Below are 21,031 nucleotides of genomic sequence, written 5' to 3' on the forward strand. Positions count from 1 at the left end.
GGGGCTCAGAGTGCCAAAAAATACATTTGAAAAACCCATTAGCAATGTCTATTTCAAAAATCATTACCTCGGGATAATCCACAGACAGTTTCATTTATGAACTATTTTCTTTCTACCGAACTACACCCTCAAACCGAATCACCACGCACAAGGAAAAGGCAAAATGTGTATTTTTTGATTTTGGGGTGAACTGTGCCTTTAAGTTTTGAAAGAAAATAAACACACCAACGGGATTACAAATTGTGTGAGGCTGATTTTCGCTAAATGACCAGCAACAATGGGCAGATTGCACAAGCAAACACACCTCCCACCAACCTTATTCAACCTGAACACCATCTGCTGAGACTGAAAGTGCATGAAAAGATTTAATAAAACATCAGAGAAGCACAAATAGTTGCCTAAAAAAATGATGGATAAGTGGTTGGAACATGCACAAACTTGACCAAACCTACTGAAAAAATTAGACCAACAACTCCAGGATAGCTGTGTTGTGTATAATTGTCCCACTATCCGCTTTTTTCTAAATTAACGTTAAATAACATCCGGTATGTTGGAAAAAAAAGGTTGAGAGCCACTTCAGTATGACAGAAGGAGCCTGGAGAATGTGTCCTATTGAAGGCAGTATTAACATTTTGGCTCTGATAACTGACACTGTTTGAACATCCCAGTTCAGTAAGCTCTATCCCTTTAACACATTAAGTCGAGTAAATCACTTACAAATACAATTTGTCAGGATAAAGCCACTATAAATTACCCATAGGACAAAAGAGGAACTTCCTGTATTTACATGTGTCTAAAACATGGAGATACACAAAGCGCTGCATTGTGCGATTCAGGTCACATGACCAATCAAATTGATGTTATTGTTACTCAGAATCCACAAAAGCTTCAGCTACCGTGTTTTGAATTCGAAGCTCAAGACAGAAAAATGTCTTTTGAAATCAGTGTTTACTGTAACTACAGTAATTAGTGTTATGCAAACAGTTTTGGTCAATGCCGCTCTGTTTTCTCAGGGCCTGTCGGTATCAGAGATTTGCCTGTAATTAGAAAGTTACACAGTGAAGAGCCGTGTGATAAAAGGTTTGTGCCACTGCAGCTGCAGAGACAAGTCTGTAAAAGCTGTAACTTTGTGCCAGGTGACGTGCTCCGTGCTTCAAAGGGAAGCGTTTGTGCAGAGTGTCAGTGTGGATCTCAACTAAATACTCAAGTTCATGCGATGCACCTGAGAGTTCTCAGGGTTGCCACTGTTTTCCGTAAAATGTAATAATACATTTCAAAACTGAGCTGCGACTCAAAATTACTTTCGACTTGCTTGGTTGATTCTGCCAGTTTGAGCCAGCAGGGAACGTTCCCACAACACTGGCTAATGTTACCTACAAGTTGCAATAATGTTTTAAAGGAAACCTTTTAATCAACATTAACATTTTAATAATTAATGTTCAACAAACGTTTTAAGAATTTTTTTCTATTCAAATAATGCCACTATGAGGTTAAATCCAGACTAAGACGTAACATTATTTGTGCAACATAGTGAAGATGTTTAATGTTCTTTTATAAAACGTTCCCACAATGTTACAGGAAGAACATTTTCAAAACATTTAAACACAAACATTTAAAACACGTGTTTGAGGACTGAGATTACAGGCCAATTTTTAAATTAAAATGTAATATAATTTTTTTTAAAAACTAAGCTAACCAAAAATAAATTTTTAAAATTTTTTTTACGTTTATGCTTTCACAAGAACTTGTGGGAGTGAAAAGAAAACTTTCTGCTGAAATCGTTTCGAGCCTCCCTCAGACTTTTTATGAACATCAAACATCTGATGTACAGTTTACTCTTTGTCCAAACACCAGAGTTGAAGGTAAGATTTGGGGGGATTTTGTGGTACACAGCAGTGAGGACTGCATTGCTTCTCCTGGTTAGAAGTCCTTCAGGTTCATTGTTCAGGAGCCAAATTACCCGCAGAGTTCTCTTCCTCTAAAAAACAAACAGACCGGGTGATTTAAACTAGAAAAACAGTGAATAAAGCAGTTTCACATTATAAATTAGTGTTTCTTCTACGTGGTTTGTCTCATCGCAGACAGAGAACAAGCTAAGCACCTGCTAATCTCCATCTTTCCATTCATTTATCCGCTTATCCTGGCGAGGTCACTGAGGCAGCACGCCGAGCAAAGTACTCCAGACGTACCTCTCCACAGCACGTTTCCCAGCTCTTCCTGGGGGATCCTGAGGCGTCCCCATAGGCCAGATAAGACATATAATCCCTTGAACTTGTTCTGGGTCTGCCCCGGGGCCTCCAACCAGTTGGACGTGCCCAGAAGGTATCCTGATCAGATGCCCGAAACACAGAAACTGGCCCCGTTTCAATGCAAAGCTCCCTCTGGAAGCCCGACCTCCTCGCCCTATCTCATGTGTGCTTCCTTCTTTTATTTAATAACTTAAGATCCAGACGCTGAATTATCCGCAGGGGTCTCTTCATACCTGTAAAAAAGACTGAATAAAGAAATTTGACGTCTAAAAAACTGTTTTTCCCAACACTCTTGCTGCAGAGGGGCTGCTAACTACAAAGACTGGCGTAAAAATGTGAATGGCCCTATCTAGAGCCGGAGTTTGGCTCATCCATTTCGGGCGGCTGTAGAAACATGGCAGTGCAGCACGGTGATATCCGCAGGCAAAGACTCCCTTTGTAGATATAAACGGCTCATTCTGAGGTAACAAAAACAGAACAATTCTTATTTTCAAGTGATTATACACTAAAGAAAATGTACTTAAACTCCATTTTTCCAGTGAACCCCCTAAATGCTGGACCTTTAAATCCAAGCACTTTCAAGTACACTGTAACAACTGGCAGTAAAAATATCTAACAGAGATGTCCCACTTTTCCAAAATACAGTAAAACACTCTAAATCTTGGTGCTTTTCTTATACTTTTCAGACCTCTTTTAACTGTGAGTTCTGGTTCATCTGAAAAATGTCATTGAGAGAAGCAAAATGACTGCAAAAAGCACACCGTTTTGAGAATATTTGGGGGTCCGTTGTCTCCTGATGTGTCCATGAGTTCACTGATGCTGCAAGGAAACAATCCCGTTCACATTAAATACCACACAGTAAGAAAAAACATACAAAAACAAAACCAGAGCCTTACATATGTTATACATAGATGTCACTAAACCCACAAGGGCGTCTTGCAGAACTGATTTTTGTGTGTGTGTGTGTGTGTGTGTGTGTGTGTGTGTGTGTGTGTGTTTTGGCAGTCATAGTGATGAGCGAGAGCGAAAGCAGGAGGACCCCCTGCCAGGCCTCCTCATGCATTATCAGCCCACAGCTCCCCAGCAGGCATCAACCACCACATACCAGGGTGTCGAGCTTTTATACCGCCGGGGGCACGTTGGGTTTTTTAATATGGGACAACTTTCAACTCTGCCTGCTCCTCTGCACGACTGCAAACTCCCCCGACACACACGCAGAGAAATGAACTCACACACACGGATAAAAAGGAATAAAATAAAAGGTTTTCATCATTTAATTGTAATCGATTGTCAGGAGAATAATACACAAAATTTGTGCTTGGTGCGCTTAATGGAAGTGATGCAGTTATCACACATACATACAATACTGAACGTAATACTGAAATGTGAGTCCGCATGTCAAGTAACTTCTAGGAAACATTTTCACGCCAAGGCAGATTGAAATCAGGTATTGCCTTGAATTTATATTTTCACGATGAAGTCAGCAGCCACTTCACAATCACACAGTGACTGGTGTTTGTCACGAGATGCTGCAGCATTATTGCCTTTAAATAATTGCATTTTTTGATTTAGGATTAGAGCTTGTACTCATGCATGCCAGTTAATTACACTCAATCTGTGGTTGGCTGCAGTGACAAAAATGTGATGCTTTGTTCTGAGACAGTTCAAATATTTAACCTGAAATATGCTGTGTTAATTCTGACACCAAGCACCTTTTAGTAAGGATTTAAGAAATCATTAAAAAAAAAAAAAACCCACGTCACAGTAGAATACTGCCACCTTGTGGAGGAACACCGCCAAATCTCTTTGCTGCTTCTTCCTCTGATCAAACATTTATTTCCCTGATGCCACATTAACAGACACACAAGAGACAATCATTCATTTCGAGACATCCCAGGTGAAAACACTGGTCAGTTTTTAGATTTTTGGACTTTTTTTTTGTTGAAGTTTTTCCATCAAACTAATGGAAAGAAACATCCATCCAAAACAGGTATTTAGGTGTTAATTCAAATCCTGATTTCTGCTCTGGAAATGAAAAGCACATATTTAACTAGATAATACATCATTTGCATATTTAAATATGACATTTTTGAAAAATTATACCACAAAAAAATATTTGTTTTGATTGAAATAATCAACTGGAAAAGTTTTAATGATCTATTACCCAATTTTTCCCCAAAAATCTCAACTTATGTAGCACTAAAATACACAAAACTTTCCAATTTATTCCTGTATATATTGTAAAGTTTCTACAGAGGGCTTTGTTTATATATAATTCATAGCCTAATTTATACAACATTTTATTCCCCAAAACATGGTGAAAATTTGATTTTTTTAAATGGTCGTTGACAGTATTTTCTGATTTCTGGAGTAATTAAGAAATCCAAAATTCCTATTGACTCTAAAAGGACAACAAAGTGAAGCAAGAGTTTTGAGCCTGGCTTTATCCAATGCTCTTGAAATGTCTGCAGAAAGCACATATTTGATTATACAGTGCCTGATTTTCATATTTAAAAATAAAATATCGAAAAACTTGAAATACAAAAAATAACTGTCTTATTCGAGGTGATCAGCTGGGGAAGTTTCGTGGTGATTTCTATTAGTTAAACATTTTACCCTAGTCTTTTTTTAGTCTAAAAGCGTATGGAATTTTACTACACAAGTTATTTCTCACTTTTAAACACCAAATTTTTCTACACTTTTCTAATATTTTGAAGGTTATCACAGCTCACAGAGGCGTTTGTTTATATATCATTCATAGCTCTGATTTATATTTCTTTTTATTCCTAAAAGCATGGTGAAAAATTGATTTTGGATTCTGGAAATGTATGCAAACAAGCACATCTTTAATTAGATAATGCATAATCTGCATATTCTAACATAATATTTTAGAAAACTGGGGAAGTTTCATGGTGCTATCTGTTAGTTGAAAAGTTGACCCTTTTCACCTGGTGTGTCTCCTTTCAATCTCAATTAATTCATTTTCAGTAATAAAAAACAAACAAACAAACAAAAAAACAGGAGATTCTTCCCTGTCTTTAGCATGAGATTGCTGGGAACAAACGCAGATATTTCTGTCGTATTTCAACAGGAATTAAAAGCAATCTGAGTGAATGATGCTTTTATCATGTCGGCCTCAAGGCACATTAGACGCACTTTATGTAAAAAGTGTTTCCGCTGAAAGCTGTAATTACTCCTGCGGCTCTCTCTCTCTAACACACACCAGCCAAAGAATCTCACGCACATTACGGTGCACAGTGTCGCCTGTTGGCAGCATGTCAGTGACTGATGCGAAATGAATTAATCAATGTTGTTCATTGATTTTTCTAAAAGCTGAAGATCTCATCTGTCATAAGTCTGCTAAAGTTTACCAGCCAGTGATGAAAACATCCTCCGGACGCTGGATGAGATCAAAGCGGCAGTGATGATCGTAGCAAACTAAGTGATTGTACAGGATATCGGACAGAGACCTGTGAGAAAGCAACCATGTAAACCAGCGCCAAAATCAACAAAAATGAAATGTAAAACCTCCCTGCCAGTGATCACCTGTGAAACTCGCCGCTATTTTACAATCAGCTGCAATCAGTCATTCACTTAGTGGCAGTACACGACCATCGTCCTTACATTCAGAGCTAATCCGTTTCCGGTTGCTCGACTTCGGCGTTGTGTCCTGCTCAAACCGGAGCTCTGTCGCACTCACGAGGGCGTCAGCGCCGCAGAGTGGTGACCCGCAGCCGGTACCTCGTACTTGAAGACGACACTGAACAGCTTTCCTCCCAGCCGGTCAGCCAGCCACGAGTTCTTGATGACGGCCATCTTGAGACTCTCGCAGCTGAGCATGGCGTAGTAGTTGGTGTGAATGGCTCGGCCCATTCCCTCGATGATCACCAGGTCGGTTTTTCGCTCCCGCACCACCATCGCCAGCACTTTGTCCAGACGGCTAAGGAAGGAAACGATAGAGACCATAACATTTTGTGACTTAATTGTCATTTACGACATCTATTGCACATCTGTCCGTCCTGGAAGTCGGATCTCCCTCTGCCGCTCTTCCACTTTCTTCCACTTTTCCCCTCGTTACAGGTTTTTTGGGGAGTTTTCCCTTCGTCTCAGGACAGAGGGATGTGTTATGCTGTAAAACCCTCTGAGGCAAACTGTGTTTTGTGATAATGGGCTTTATAAATAAAACTGAATTGAAATGAATTGTTTGCTGCACTAGATGACCATAATACAGCAGGTCTATGAGCTCTTCACCAGATCTCTCCGATGACTTGCTGTTAAAAAGTGGAAATGTGCAGCACAAACCTAACTCTTCATAAACGGTGATAAAACGCATCTCAGAAATGTGCTGTGCACGTTCACGCTTCAGCTCAAAGCTCAGTTCACACATTAAAAGGATGTAGTTCATGTTCATAGTTCACAATTTTAAAATTTAAACCCAGTTCACCCTAAAACTTAACTGTTTTTTTCCTCAGTTTTGTTTTGCATAAAATATCATCAGTCACATGTAGATATTTCCTAATTGTGATTTGATACTTCATCGTGTGTCGTCTCAATGTCGTCGCAGATGTGGTCGACATTCTGACTTGTTTTTTCACACCTGGTGAGCATTAATTGCATAAAAATGTTGTTTTTTTGTAGTAATCTGTATTGATTTGCTCATAAAACTCTGGCTTCAGCAGCACCGGTGCTGGTACCTGTGTTGTCTGAATTGCCAGCTGCACTCGACATGTGGGGGTTGCGTCGAAGTCTGTTTCAGAGTCCTGCGTTGGGTCCAGTACCCGCAACGCGTGACTCACAAAAAGGGTGTTGGTTGATAAATAAACTAAAATAACGGAAGAATTACAATAATTAAATTTGATGATTAAATCTTTTTTTTACTAACAGGGACATAAACTGTGTAGATGTGCTGGACTTTATCTTAGTTTCACACGTATAAAGTGTCTCAAAATGTGCTGCCTAAGAAAAGCACTTGAACAAGGCAGGTTAATTTTAGGATTTGTGTTTGGGGTCAGGCTGCGCTCCCCACTAAAATAGTGTCTTCCTCCTGTTAAATTGCGCAGCACCCCTCTCTGTGGGTATTAAAGGAACAGGTTTTGTTCAGGTTTAGGTAGGGGGAACACAAATTGACACGGAGGCCATCTTCGACAAAACCACAGCATGCCGGGTCCCGAAAACACAGCGTGAGTGTTGTTAAGTGTCACCAGTGTGAACAACATTCACGCTCATTAACTACAAACTGATACTTTCAGTTCACTGCTCACCAAAAACATGTTCGATGGAAACGCTTTTTTACCGCACTCACACACGACACTGATTCTAACAAAAATTTAAGGTTGAGTAAAAATGTCGAATAACAAACCTCAGATCCAGACAGGGTGAACTGGAACCACTCTGGACCAGCGTCAGCCTGTCGTCCCTCAGACCGGCCCTGCACGACAAACACGCCAGAGGTCACTGTTTTAAAAAGCTTTTTAGGAGTAAAATCATGAGATCACACAGAGAAAATTACATCTTTAGAAGCTACTCAGAAAAGATAATAAGACGTTATGTAAAAGTCAGTTGACTCTGTATTGCTCTCTGTGTGAGCATAGATTATTCGCCGCGGCCTACAGGTTATATTTATTAAAATCGTCTTTTTTTTAAAAAAGCACTCACTGAATCACTGGATCCATCGCCGCGATGCTTTCCGTCAATATCAGCAGTTCGCCGTTCGTTACGTCATTCAGAGCCGGACCAGAGTTGCTGGCCAACACGACCTGAGGGGAGACGAACAGAGAAGTGGGATTAAGATTTTATCAGATATATTATTTTTGAGATGATGTTGTTCGAGTTCTTTACCTCTGTTCCTCGAGAGAGAAGCTCTCTGACAAAAGGCATCACCCCTAGAATGATGTCTACTCCACTATTATCTACGAAAAACAAGGCACACTTATGAGGAGGACCCTGCAAGAGAAAACCAGGATGGATTGTATTCAAGCACTAATAGTCAAAAACACAGAAACACTATCGCAAGTACAGTTGGTATGACTAACAAACGCTATTTAATTTGTGCTCGCTAAAACACAGCTGTGCCAGGCGCTGACAGTGTCTGGACAGCGTGCAGTGCTGTCACGTGCTTTTGATAAAACCTCTAACCTCCCACCCAATATGCTGCAATAAAAAACAGACGGGAAAGAGGCTGACCTTTAGTCTCTCAAACCACTGGTCGTAGGAATCAACGAGCCACGGACGCTCTGAGGAGAGAAGAAGACATGAGACAAATCAGTCTGAGGAACTACCTCAAGAATCGGCCTGAATAAAGATTCAACAACAAAAAAGACAAAAAAAAGAGACAGATGAGACAATTTTGGATACCTTCCAACTGTCGTTTAGCGTGCTCAAACCCAAACTCAGGATCAGACTCCAGGACGCTGCACGACATCAAAACAAAACATGCAAATATAAGACAGAAGTTTGCATCAGAGTGTCAAAATCACAACAAACTTCTCCGTCACTCGAGACTGAAACTAACCGCTGATGACTACAGACTTATTTTAAATCATTTTAAATTATTACTTTTATCTTTGCACCTCTTGTCTGCACTTTGGCTATTTTTAGTGATTTTTAAAAAATCATTTGGTAATTGATTTGACCTTTTATATCTAATATCTCCTCTCTTTTATTATAAATCTGTATCTTTTATTATGTTTTTTCGCTCTGTAATGAACTATGAATCGCCCTCTTGTATGAAATGTGCCACAAATATCTTTAGCTGCTTATCTCAGGTTCAGTTCATGATAATATCCCTGGCTTTAAATCATCCTTATCAGTCCATTTTGTGAAGAAACCAGCGCTTCTGGCCAAGAACAGCAGGCCATAGTTGACCTTTCCTGGATAGATTTACTCAAAGCTTCAAACTGCAGCAGAAACTTTAAAACATCTTGAAGAAGCATCGAGATGCAGTCACATTCATTGCTGGGATGCTTGCTAAGCAGCCCTTTAGTACCTTAATAGATTTTTTAGTTGTTTACTTTCAATCCATGCTGCCAACTGTGTGCACTCTGGCTAACCCCGGGTGGCTAACTTATCAAAACAATGAAACTCTGCCAAACGCACGACGGCAGCAGTGAAAAACTCCCCGATCAAAGCTGTGAAACGTAAAACTACATGATAAGAGCCTCTCCCGCTACCAGCACTCAGCCAGAAACCCATCAAACAGCCCGCTCGCAGGATATAAAAGCCATTAACTCACTCCGACACGGCCTTGGCCCCCCAGTCGAAGACGTTCCCGGCCAGGACGCCTCTGACCAGCGCGAACTGTCTCTCCTCCCAGCTCAACACCTCAAGAGACTTCACTGCCTTCTGGTAGTACTTGAGAGCCATGTCATTCTCCCTCTGTTTAATCTGCAAGAGGGCAGAGAGGTGATGCATACGTATGACACAGAATAAAAGAAAATAAAAGAATCCAGAGACATGAGAAAAATGTGATTTTTAAACGAATGCATTGCCCAGTTTTGCAGGTTAAATAATGGGGTGTGGATAAAATGTCAAACACTATGGAAACTATGGAAACAAAAAAAGTTGATAAATCAGATCAGTGAGGGCCACAGGTAGAAAACACAAGAAAATAAGAAAGGTTGATAGAGTTCAGTCAGACCTTAGAGTAGGGATCGGGAAAGTTGAACTCGTTTAAACAGTGTTCCCTCGTGTCTAACAGACTTCTGACAGTGAGGGATCCATAAGCACTAGGTGAGAAGAGAAGCACTCTACATTAGCCAGAGAGAAAAACATACGCACAACGAGGGCTGGGGAGTTTTCACTGGGATTTTCATGTTTTGCTTCAAATAACGTTTGCTTTTAACAGAGAAACTGACCTTTGACAAAAAACACAACAACTCTGTTATGAAACATGCAGCTGGTTTCTGAAAATCTGCAGCTTTTTTGAGTCAAATTTCATGTTTCATTCATGTTCATCATTCTGATATCACTGCGGTTTATTCGGACGGACAGAAGTAAAACTACTGATTGACACATATACTTATGCAGCACAACCAACTCCTAAAAACCTACAGTGAACAGATTTAAAGGTATACTTCAACCACCAAATTATCATCTGTATATGTTATATACCCCTTGTTTTGTTAAATTCCTGAAGAAATTTTTTTTCTTGCCCGCCTCCAAAGTGAATGAAAAATCCAAAAAGGGGAAAAAAAAAATCTTGATGAATTTTAAATAAAAGGGGGCCACGATTAACCACAGCAAAACTATATCAAAATATCTGTTTACAAACTCCCAGCCCTTTCAGATGGAGAAGTGAATGGAAACTGAAATCCAGACTCCAATTACAAAAACTACCGTTTTACATTATTAAACACAGGAGCGGATGTTTATAGTTAATATAGTTTTGTTGTTGTTAAATGCAGACCCCTATGGATGGCTTCAGTTACTCAAGTATGTTCTCAATTTAAGGCTTCTTTGTTAACTGTGGAGAAAATTTCCTCACAAATTCAACATAACACAGAAAAAAAAAGCTGTACAGTGAATGTTAATTTAAACACGTTTTATCCTAATACATTAATAAAAAAGACCTTGATTTAAAAAAAAAAAATCAATGTAACACGGAGTGAGTCACTGATACACAAATGGTCATCTTGGAGGTGCAGTTTACCTTTGACAGATTTCCTTTTTTTTAATTGACAGAGTATGTGGGCAGTCACAGCAGGTATGAAGATATGAAGCTAATGCAGACATCGAAGAAAAGACTTGAGGTCTAATCTACTACAAGAAACCTCTGAGTCAAACAGAGAAGCCATGCATGCAAAAACAAAAACGGGCCTTACAAAGGCTGGTGGCGGAGAGTCTGAAGCTTATGTCTGTATTTCTGGCGGAACTTCTCGGCTCGCTCGGCTGCCTCGGGCATGTCAGGCTGGCTCGCTACAGCTCTCTTAACCACCTGATCCGAAAAAAAAAGCAAGAGTGTTTATCGGACACATTCAAGACGCCTGTGGCTCACAAGCATCAAGTGGGAAAAAATACAAAAACAAACAGTTCATCTTACGTAAGAAATTTATCTGTAAACACTAAATATACCATCAAATGCTATATTTGCCTATTCTGTTTTATATAGTCATGGATAACAGGTGACAGACGTGACATCAAACTATGACTTTTGTCCAGTGCAAATTCAATCGAAAATGTGACGTTCTGGTTGGAGACCAGTATCAAAAATCTTTTTTTTTCTGGAGTCTGATGTTCAGTTTTTCAGTAAGAACATCATTTTAAACCTGTTTTTCACAGAGAAAATAAGCATTCTCACAATTAAACATTAACTATAAATCAAACATAGACTAGCTCTACCCTCTCATCCGAATAAGGTCACTTTTGGCACCGAAAATCCAAGATAGCAATGGCTAAAAATGCCAAACTCAAGGCTTTCGAACAGGAGTCCAAAAACCAAATGCTGAAGGTCCGGCAGCTTTGTCCTTTATTTTCTGCAGTCTATGATTTTTCCTATGGCACACTGTAATTTCACACTCTGCTGTTGTGTTCCAATACATGAGCCGCCATCTTACCCCGTCGAGGGCCTCTTCGAAGCAGTAAAGCCAGTATTCGCGGGCCAGAGCGTCCTCTGTGAGGTCCACAGTGTCGGGGATGTACGATGAAGCGTCCTGCAGCAGAGGCAGATTCACCAGCTTCCTCTCCAGACGGTCCATCTCCAACATGTCAAACTGGGCACAACAAAGAGACACGGACGTTTGTCTGTCTTGTCCACAAACTTAAGACTGCTCATTGCCTCTTCCAGCTCCTCGAAAAACAAAACCTATGTCATCTATCATTCCTTTATTCTGGGACATATTTCACAATAGTCCAATTTTCCCAGCGATTCGGTGGAAGGTTTCGCTCTTTGTTAGTATCTTTTTTCAAACATAAAGCAGAGAGGAAGATGCAGAAAGGACGAGAAGGATCTAGAAAGATTTACTCCTAAAAAGCCAGGGGAAACAGATTCATTAATATAGGAGCACAATCAATAGCCAATTAAAGAACTAACTACACTGATAAAGGTTTCTCGAGTGGCGAGTCACCAGGGATGAGCTCATATTTCAGCTGCAGTCCTGCATCACACTAATGAAAACTAAGCTGGAGAAAAGCTCCGCGGTGTGAATGTTAACAGAGGTTAACAGCTCCCGAGGCTCTACGGAAGCCTGCATGCTCAAAGTATCACACCGAGGAATCAGAAAGCTAAGCAGCTGTCAAACGCATCAAACATTGTTATTTTCCATCTTCACAGAATATTATTTGACAAAAAAAAACAGTTTAGTAACAGACGACAAAGGAGAAAGATCTTCAGCACAATCAAAGCTCAGCTCTCAGGTCGCTCTCGGCCTCACGCAGGGGAACAAAGGGAATGTCTGACGTCTCTGAACGCTGAGCGTCTACAGCGAGAGAACGAGGCGCCGTGAGCAGGAGCCACACGTCATCAAACCAGAGCACAAACATGAAGCAGACGGAGGTACTTACGGGAAACTGAAGGTGAGGGTTAGGTAGACAGACGAGTGTGTGGAGAGGAAATGAAAAGAAAAGATTAATGAATGTTTTTGTTAGGCCTGCCACGATAACTACTTCTGGTGGACTTTTGGTTGTCCCAGAAATAACTGATGTTATTGTCATTTTAAGATCATTTTATGCCACAGATATAATGAAAATATTATGGCATAAAAATCCAAGTACTGCCTTTTAAACAATGAACTGTCAGATAAGATTTTAAGTTAAGGTAAGAAGATAATTCACATGCTGCGGCAGCTCAAGTGATTGAGCACCAGACAGGAAAAAAATAATTTAAAAAAACAAATTAGTTCAAATAAAAAATAATTAACTTAAAATCTATAAATATATATTATATACACTTTCACTTATACAGATACTGAATGTCCATTATTCATAGTTGCACATGACTGTTGTAATACACATATGGCGTGTATTATTTTTACAGTAAATTCCTAAAAATAAATCCTAAAAATAAGTCGTACATTAGTATTTGAATGAGAGAAAAAACTATTAAAATATCCTAAATAAATCAAATATGTATAAAACACAACCACACAAGCAAACAAAAAAAAGTAACAAAAGTTGCACTTAAATATATATTAAACATTTGGCAGAGGGGTAAAAAGAGTCATTCCTTTACAGGAAATGTATCTCCAAACCCAGCTGTTTATTCTTCCATCATGTCGGCTGTGACAAACACGCGTGTAAACACCCCAGGCGACATCGTACATTTGTGAACATGGATATATGACTTCAGTCATTTTTGCTGACCTTGAGAAGTCAATAACGTAATTATCGTGACAGGCCTAGTCTTTTATGATGTTTTATGATTCAGTGAGGACAGCGGTGCGATGGTGTTTCCATAAAGGAGATAAAAAAATAAAAACATCACGATGGAAGAAGGTGGGTGAAATAAAAACCAACGAACCAGCAGCAGAGTGAAAATAGGTCACGAGGTTTATTTTAGTGTGTGCCATGTGGCACACGACACAGCTGCGGGTCTTCATATCTGATCAACTGCAGACTCACCGTTCCGCTGCGCGCTCGCTGCATCGGGTTCATATCTGGAGAGACGCTCATCAGGCCGGAGCTCCCCGCGTAATTCTCACCCCAACTGTACTGGTTTGGATCTACAGAGGTATAATTTAAAAAAAAAGACACTGCCAAATAATTTTCCTTCACACACTGTTAAATTTCATTCGTATCTTTCAGCCTGTTATTTAATATAATAAAACATACACAGTAACACCACTGACTCCAAACTTAGGCAATAATGTGCATTAACAGCGTTTTCCTTACTGTCCTCCTCTGCTCCTTTAAGAAACGCTCCGATGGCTCCGAGATATCCTTCGTGTCTTAGAAACAAGGCCTGAACTTCCCCCTAGAACACAAAAAAACAAATGAAGATAACGACAGAAAAATATAGGTAGTAGGGGAATCACTGTGAAATTCAGCTGATAACAAACCAAGTTCAAGACTAAACTGAGGAAAAGAGACACTTTGCGTTCACTGTGTGGTTGGTTTGTTTTTTGGTCGGCAGAGGAGAGCCCTTGCCTTGGTGAAGAAGTTGATGCTGTAGGTGATGGTGTGCATGGTGACGGGGTGTCCTCTGATGAAGAAGCCTCCAAAGTAAACTCTGGACAGGTTGTGCAGTTTGGCATACAGACAGGCCAGCTGCCCGATGTCGTTGCTGATCATATGGAGTAAGCTCTTGGCCATGTCTTCTTTAGAGAACGCTGCAATGCAGAACAGAGTTATATAAACATGCAGGAAAAAGGTCTACAACAAAACACTAAGAAAATGCTTCAGAAGGTTTCAAATATTAAATATGTGAGTAACTTTTTCAGTATTCAGATAAAGAATCTTCTAACCAACTTTCTTCTGTTCAGTGGCAAAAGAAAATATAACAAAATCATGAGTATTGGGACAAAGATTAGGGATCAAAATCCTGTTCCATATTTTCAAACTGAAACTGCAGAGTTGGACAGAAGCAGGATTTGCTCATTTCTGTCACGTGCTGCCATCCAGTTACAAACGACGGCACGTGGCAAATAATACCGCAGCGCATACACATAAAATCCACGTGCCCATCATGTGTCACCTCTGTCAGCAGTCGCTGACTTTCCAAAGCTGCTCGCAATAAGATCTCCGGTCAATCCCAAAGACCCGTAAGATCCTCCGTAGATATCTTTGACGAGCATGTCCACGCTCGTGTGCTGTCCTTTTGAGGCCAACTGTAGCAACTCGTCAAATCTCTACAGGAGAGAAAAGGGCAAAGTTCAGGAATGTAAGGATATATAATATTGTCGACTGTATAAAAGTGGATGTAGCTGCTGGATCTGAAAAGTGAAGCACGTATGGAAGTGCCTAAAACGGCGTTATTTTAAAGGCCAGCAGGAGGCGACTCTGTTTGTTGCAAAAAGAAGTCTGATTGTGAAAAAGTCTGATTCTCCACATTTCCCAAAGGCTTTATGGTCTCCATTGATAGTTTTGAAGGTAATTTTGTAAATGATGGTTATATTAGAGTAAAACAGACCAGAGTATGCTTTAGGACAGAGCTACCCTGTGAGCGACAAGCTGCAACCACAGTGTTCACTTCCGTCATACTTCTATTAAAATGCCAAAATCGAGGCTTCAAAACATCCTCAAACCACTGGGTGACGTCACGGTGGCTATGTCTGTTATCTTATACAGTCTATTAATAACACTGCTCTCAGAAGCCAATCTTTAGCGGTTGACTTCAAAGTTAGACTTTAAAAGTTATTTAGGATACCTTTGTTTTGGTGAGCAAGGCTCCGAGGCCCCAGAACGTTCCTCCGCCTATCGAGCTTCCTCCTATTCGCTCAAATTTGTCCTCTGATTCAACCTGTTGAGGAGGGACAGATCCAGATTACACAGAGGTTAGTCAGCTGGAAAAAAAACTTGCACAACAAACACAGGATGTAGTCTTGCTGAGTCGGCCATTTTTACGCACAGAAAAAGTCAACTCGAGGTCACACTTGAGAGCATTTTAATTTGAAGGTTTGTTCCTTTATAGCTACATAACGAGGACAAACACTTTCTGTGCAGCCAAACTAACACTTTTAAAGTTTTAAAAACAAATGACAATACAGATGTTAAAAAACATATTTACCAATATTTATTAATGCTGATTCATGATGATAATATGCACTGAAAGCTGATAATATGCTAAACAACAAAAATATTCTTAAAAACGTCACACCATTAACTGGTGTGTTATGTTGTCCTGCCAACAAGATATTTGCATGTAAAGAATTAAGAAATACTGTGTACAAACTGGTTTGAGCTTTATCCTGAAATTTGGTCTGTATTCAAGACATTTCTTTTACATATTGTATAATATTTATGTTACACAAATATATCTGTTAAATTGGAGCTGGATAAGTTATTTAAAATCTTTCAGCTGGAACAACCTCTTGTTTCTGAAATATATCAAAAATGTTTGTAAAATTAAAAAAAAAAAACATACCAGCAGTCTATATACCTTAACAAAACCCAGAATATGCTTTAGTTTTTGGAATGCAGCAAAAAATTATCATTATTGATCAATCTGACAGTTTTTGTCTCATTTAACTGTTTGGTCTGTAAAAGAAAAATGCTCGACGTCTTCACGTGTCTTGTTTTATTTGATCATGAGTCTAAATCCAGGAGATATTCAGTGTTCAGTGATGTAAAACAGAAAGAAACAGCAACTGTGGAGAAGCTGAATCCAGAGAGTGATTTGTGATTTTGTCTCATAAATTAATGGATTATGACAGCTCTGTATAATTTGTTAAAACATAAACCTGCTTTGCTAAAACACTCCCGAAACTTGGTTACTACCTTGACGATGGACACCCCGGAGCCGATGTTTACGAGCAGGTACGGGAAGATGTCCGGCTGAGTGGTCTGAAAGCGGAACTCGGAGTCGGCGTGTTTGGCGTAAACGAACGCCTCGTGGGGGATGTTCCTCAGCACAAAGTTACAGCCTTTGATGAGACAGGTCATCTCGTCCTCTTTGTCCACTCTGCAACAAGGGAGAGTCCACTAGATTAAATCATTCTCAGCCAAATGTGAAATACAGACGAGGCATCAGACTGTCCTCCGTGTGGTAAATCAGTCGGTATAATGAGCATTATTCTTTATTTTTATAATACATTTTTATTTTTGCAGACAGAGCAGCTCTCTGCAGCTGCTAATCTCACAGATTAGTCCCCCTTTCTCTGAGCTGAATTACTCCTGAAAAGCTGAAAAATCGACATATGTACGTCCCCTAATGCTTTGTTAATGGCGTATGGATACAGACAATAACAAATCAACCATCATGTGAACGCTCTGATTTCATTGCACGATGTTTGGTCAGCAAACAAAGTGTCTGACACAGTTTGCAGGCCAGTAAACAGCAGATATTTTTTAGATTATTCTCACGAGGTCTCCTAAACAATAACGTTTTTTGTCTTATTCACAGGAAAAGGAAAGGGTATCGGTTTGAATCTGAATCAGTCACCACAAAGGCTGAGGGCCATTGTCTATTCAAACTTCCTCTTCCAGAATATGCCAGATATTCACCTCCCTTTCTGTTTTTCTGTAGTCGTGTCTACAGTCCAGCCGTTTCTGCTATTTTCACAGCTGCTTTGTTTACTCACTTGAGTCCGAGCTTCCTCTCAATGAGCTCTTTAAACTTGTGCGCCCCTCCACCCGTCGCTTTGATAACTTTGGTGTCTGTGTTGACCAGGTGGTCTTTGATGAAGTCCAAGCACGTTTCAATGTAGGCATTTTCAAACTTGATAAAGTGCAGGCGTGCGGTGACCTCTTCCTGCACGGAGATTTCATAGAGCTTGTCGCTGGAAGCCTCCTGAGGACACAGAGGACACGGAAACACAAAGAAGGTGAATACTTGATTACATCCTGCCATTGACACTAGCTCTACTAGAGGGCAACGCCGATAGCTCTGTTGAGCGTGGCCGTCCGGTTCACCCAACTAGGTGAGAGGTCATCGATCCACTTTAACACAAGTTTTGCAATCAAACTGGAAAAAGCTAAACCTGCCCTGCCAACGTGACATCACAAAGACAACACAAATACGCATTAGACTTTCTGACATCTTTTTAATGTCATTTAAAATCAGAGCTGAACTTTGACCGTCATTTTGTAACCCGCAGTGGCTGAGTCAGCATAAAGTTTACAATGAGCTCAAACAGTGACGTGTAAGGACTGAACTTTATGTGGTGTGTTTTTGCATGTTACTGGGGAAACTACAGTATAACTGTAGTATTTTAAGCATGTGGACAGAGCAGAGAAGTGAACTATACCTGCAGGGCTGGTTTGAGTTTCACTGGAAATGTTTTCTTTTCTGTTTAGTTAGTGTGTTAGGGAATGTTTTTTACTTGTCAGAGGAGGGCAGTGGCATGGCTGGGACTTTTGCTTTTTGTTACCCTCCCAAAGCTACATATATTTTTCCTTGAGCCTCTCTGGGTGCATGGGTCTTCCAGTTTAGGGCAAGCTAGATTTAAGACTTTTTAAGGCTTTTTAATGGAAAGAAAATTTAAGACCAATTGCACAACAACCAAAATTGAGTAAAAAGAACCAACATCAGTTACTCAGGTTAAGGGACAGATTTGCCCAAATATTTACTGTAATATAAAACAAGAAATTTGGCATTTATGTTTTAAATAAAAATAATAATAACAAAGAAGAGGAAGAAGAAAAAGAGGAAGAAGAGATGTTAACAGTAATTTTAAAATGTTACAATGCAACATCAGAAAATAAAAGGACTCATAAAATCATATTTACCCACGTCTGAGCATTTTTAAGACTTCTGAAAGATTTAAGACATTTTAATATCAATTAAGACCTTATTAATAATAACAATAATAATAGTAATTAGGAAAAGAAAACACTTTCAAAATCTAATCTAAAAAATCAAACATGTAGAATAATAAAAACAACATTACTTATGTTTGGCACACAACTATATACTGCCAGCAAAGAGCTCCATCACTTATATTTGATAACTAAGCCCAAAACGTTTTTGATCTGTATCTTACTTTTTGTACATGGTTAACATAGAAGTAGATTTTTTCCATTCATTTTTGTATGTGCTCTTATTTTGAAGCCCTGAATCACTAAGGGATGTGGGATAGTTGGGATGGCGTCCCAGCTGTCATCAGTTAGTTAATTAGTCAGCTCAGGAAGACACCAGCACACAGTTTTCAAATTCTGTTGAAGGTTTCAAGTTTTTGTTGTTACTTGTAAATATTTTTTGGATTACCATAACAGGACTCTTCAAACCGGACCATGAAAATCAACCTGCTACAATCAACATTGAAACACGGTAAATAACCCAACTCAGCACCCCGCTGTTTATTGTTTCATGTGGAAAGCGACTGCTGTGTACGTGGAAACTAGAGATCAGGATAAAATGTTTTTTCAATATCAGAGATAAGCAAATGTATATCTATTTAATAACCATCAATTCTATACCACAATACACCCTGACACCAGTATACTGCTGCAACTATACCAAGGATCTTTGGATATTTAAATTAATTTCTGTTTTTACAGTTTCTGGCTAAATGGTATAATTTTGGAAATTAAAAAAGGAAAATCAGTGTTAATAATATTTTTTTTTTTTTACAAAAATACAGCTATATAAATTTGCCTCTCCACTCAGCAAATATGAAATACATCAGTTCCTCAGGGTTCCCGCATCATAGAAAAAGAAATCAAAATGTTTCCAGTCGTTTAAGTTTCAAACTCTTTTCAAACATAATTTCAGTAGGACCGTCAGAAATGTGAAAATCCAGCAATAATTCCTGATTTCACAGTCCCCGGCTGTCATAAACGGTGCCATTTTGACTTTTTTTTTTTTTTAAAGAAAACATACTTTTTGAAATTCTTCATAAATAAAAACCCCAAAAAATAATGAAACTGTCTATAACTTTAAAGAAAAAATGAATTTCCAATTTATTAATTTTTTTAAAGAATTTAAAAATTCGACAAAACTTTTTATAGAAAATGCCTTCTAAACCCAAAATAAAATCTAAAAATCATTTTATAAAAGTTTTCTATTAAAATTTCATCAATTTCTTTTTTTTAAATCACCAAAAATTACATTACAACAAAAACATAATGGGACCAAAATGTTGTCACACATCGACTTAGTTATGTTAGGTCATCAGATACAAAATCTATATATATATATTAAATATCATAATAGTTCAATATATTACACACAACTAATTCCACGATTTTCACCAAAACTTTCAATGATTTTGACGACTTTTCCAGGCCTGGATTATGTGATTAAATTCAATGACTTTGCCAGGTTTTCCATGACCGTGGGAACCCTAGTCTCTCCCCAGTGCGTAGAAAAATATGTGACATACCTCCCCCCTCATAAATGACGAACAGTCCCTTAGGTCTATCTGGTTTTTGACATAAATAAATGCAGGCTACCGTGCAGTTCGTGCTCTGTGTAAAGTGTAAAAACATGGCACAATCCTCAGGACGCCAGAGCTTTGACAGAAACTGATGGACAGCGGATGATTACCTTTGTCGTGTGGTCGAAAGATCGCACTTTGGCCACCTTATGTTGCACAGTTGAGTAGTAGGCGAGCTTTGTGAGAGATCCACCTGTTAAAGCAAAACAACGTGGACAACGCCCGATCAGAAACCCGTTATACAGCTGACACGTCGGATTAGGATCCAGATTTAACGCTTCGTGCTCTGTAAAGTTACCGTTAGCTACACAAACACAGGTGACTTCACCTTAGCGGAAGCTAGCTAGCGGCTAACATCAGTTGTCAAAGTTGGGCAGGTTTGTTTGAAACAAATCCGTTTTCGCACACAGAGATAACCCTGAAACCTCCCCAAGACTTCCGTTATCAAGCTAAACTGACTCGCTGTCATGCAAAAGTCAAATCAGACGCGATTTGAAGCGGCTAACGTTAGCTTTGTGTTGTTTACCTTCACTTAAAGTCATGTGTTGTCATAGTATCAGGCTGCGGCACAGCTGCTTCATAAACACACTAGCTACGATCGCGCCAAAGTGGCTGAAGAAAGAAAGAAAACGTCTATATTCTCAGGTACCTATGTCTATCGCGAACCGCTTTGCGTTCTCCAAATTGCGGAATATTTCGTCGGGTGGAAGAGTGATGCTTTTGTCCATGGTGTGACCACTTGTGCTGCTGTCCAGACGAACACATTCCGCCATGGTCGGCAGCGATTTGACGCTGCGTACGTACTGGGCGTGCGTA

At 39.4% G+C, this 21,031-nt stretch overlaps 1 protein-coding gene across 2 annotated transcripts; it reads right to left on the minus strand.

Moving 5' to 3' along the window:
* Nucleotides 1-4,915: 4,915 nt before the first annotated feature.
* Nucleotides 4,916-20,988, minus strand: pank4 (pantothenate kinase 4 (inactive)). 2 transcript variants are annotated; one of them, XM_042509506.1, is made up of 20 exons: nucleotides 20,865-20,988; nucleotides 20,326-20,408; nucleotides 17,420-17,628; nucleotides 16,617-16,800; nucleotides 15,547-15,639; nucleotides 14,875-15,028; nucleotides 14,328-14,509; nucleotides 14,073-14,154; nucleotides 13,803-13,903; nucleotides 12,747-12,752; nucleotides 11,801-11,956; nucleotides 11,069-11,181; nucleotides 9,886-9,973; nucleotides 9,481-9,632; nucleotides 8,604-8,659; nucleotides 8,433-8,482; nucleotides 8,088-8,192; nucleotides 7,905-8,005; nucleotides 7,609-7,677; nucleotides 4,916-6,189 (listed from the first exon to the last, which is right to left on the minus strand). In XM_042509506.1, exons 1-20 carry the CDS (start codon nucleotides 20,986-20,988, stop codon nucleotides 5,946-5,948), a joined length of 2,352 nt encoding a protein of 783 aa, XP_042365440.1. In that variant the 3' UTR covers nucleotides 4,916-5,945. The 2 variants fall into 2 exon arrangements, with proteins under 2 accessions (XP_042365440.1, XP_042365448.1); XM_042509514.1 differs by lacking the exon at nucleotides 12,747-12,752.
* Between the last annotated feature and the right edge of the window lie 43 nt (nucleotides 20,989-21,031).

The sequence above is a fragment of the Plectropomus leopardus genome, chromosome 2 (genome assembly GCF_008729295.1).
Source record: "Plectropomus leopardus isolate mb chromosome 2, YSFRI_Pleo_2.0, whole genome shotgun sequence".
Classification (NCBI taxonomy): Eukaryota; Metazoa; Chordata; class Actinopteri; order Perciformes; family Serranidae; genus Plectropomus; species Plectropomus leopardus.

Bases quoted from the DNA above. Each gene is read 5' to 3' on its own strand.
- pank4 (XM_042509506.1), bottom strand. From the start codon at position 20,988: ATGGCGGAATGTGTTCGTCTGGACAGCAGCACAAGTGGTCACACCATG. The intron at 14,155-14,327 runs GCAAGGGCTCTC...TTTGTGTTCTAG, and splicing joins GCATCAACTTCTTCACCAAG to GGGGAAGTTCAGGCCTTGTT. The intron at 8,006-8,087 runs GTAAAGAACTCG...GTCTCCCCTCAG, and splicing joins TTCTCTCTCGAGGAACAGAG to GTCGTGTTGGCCAGCAACTC.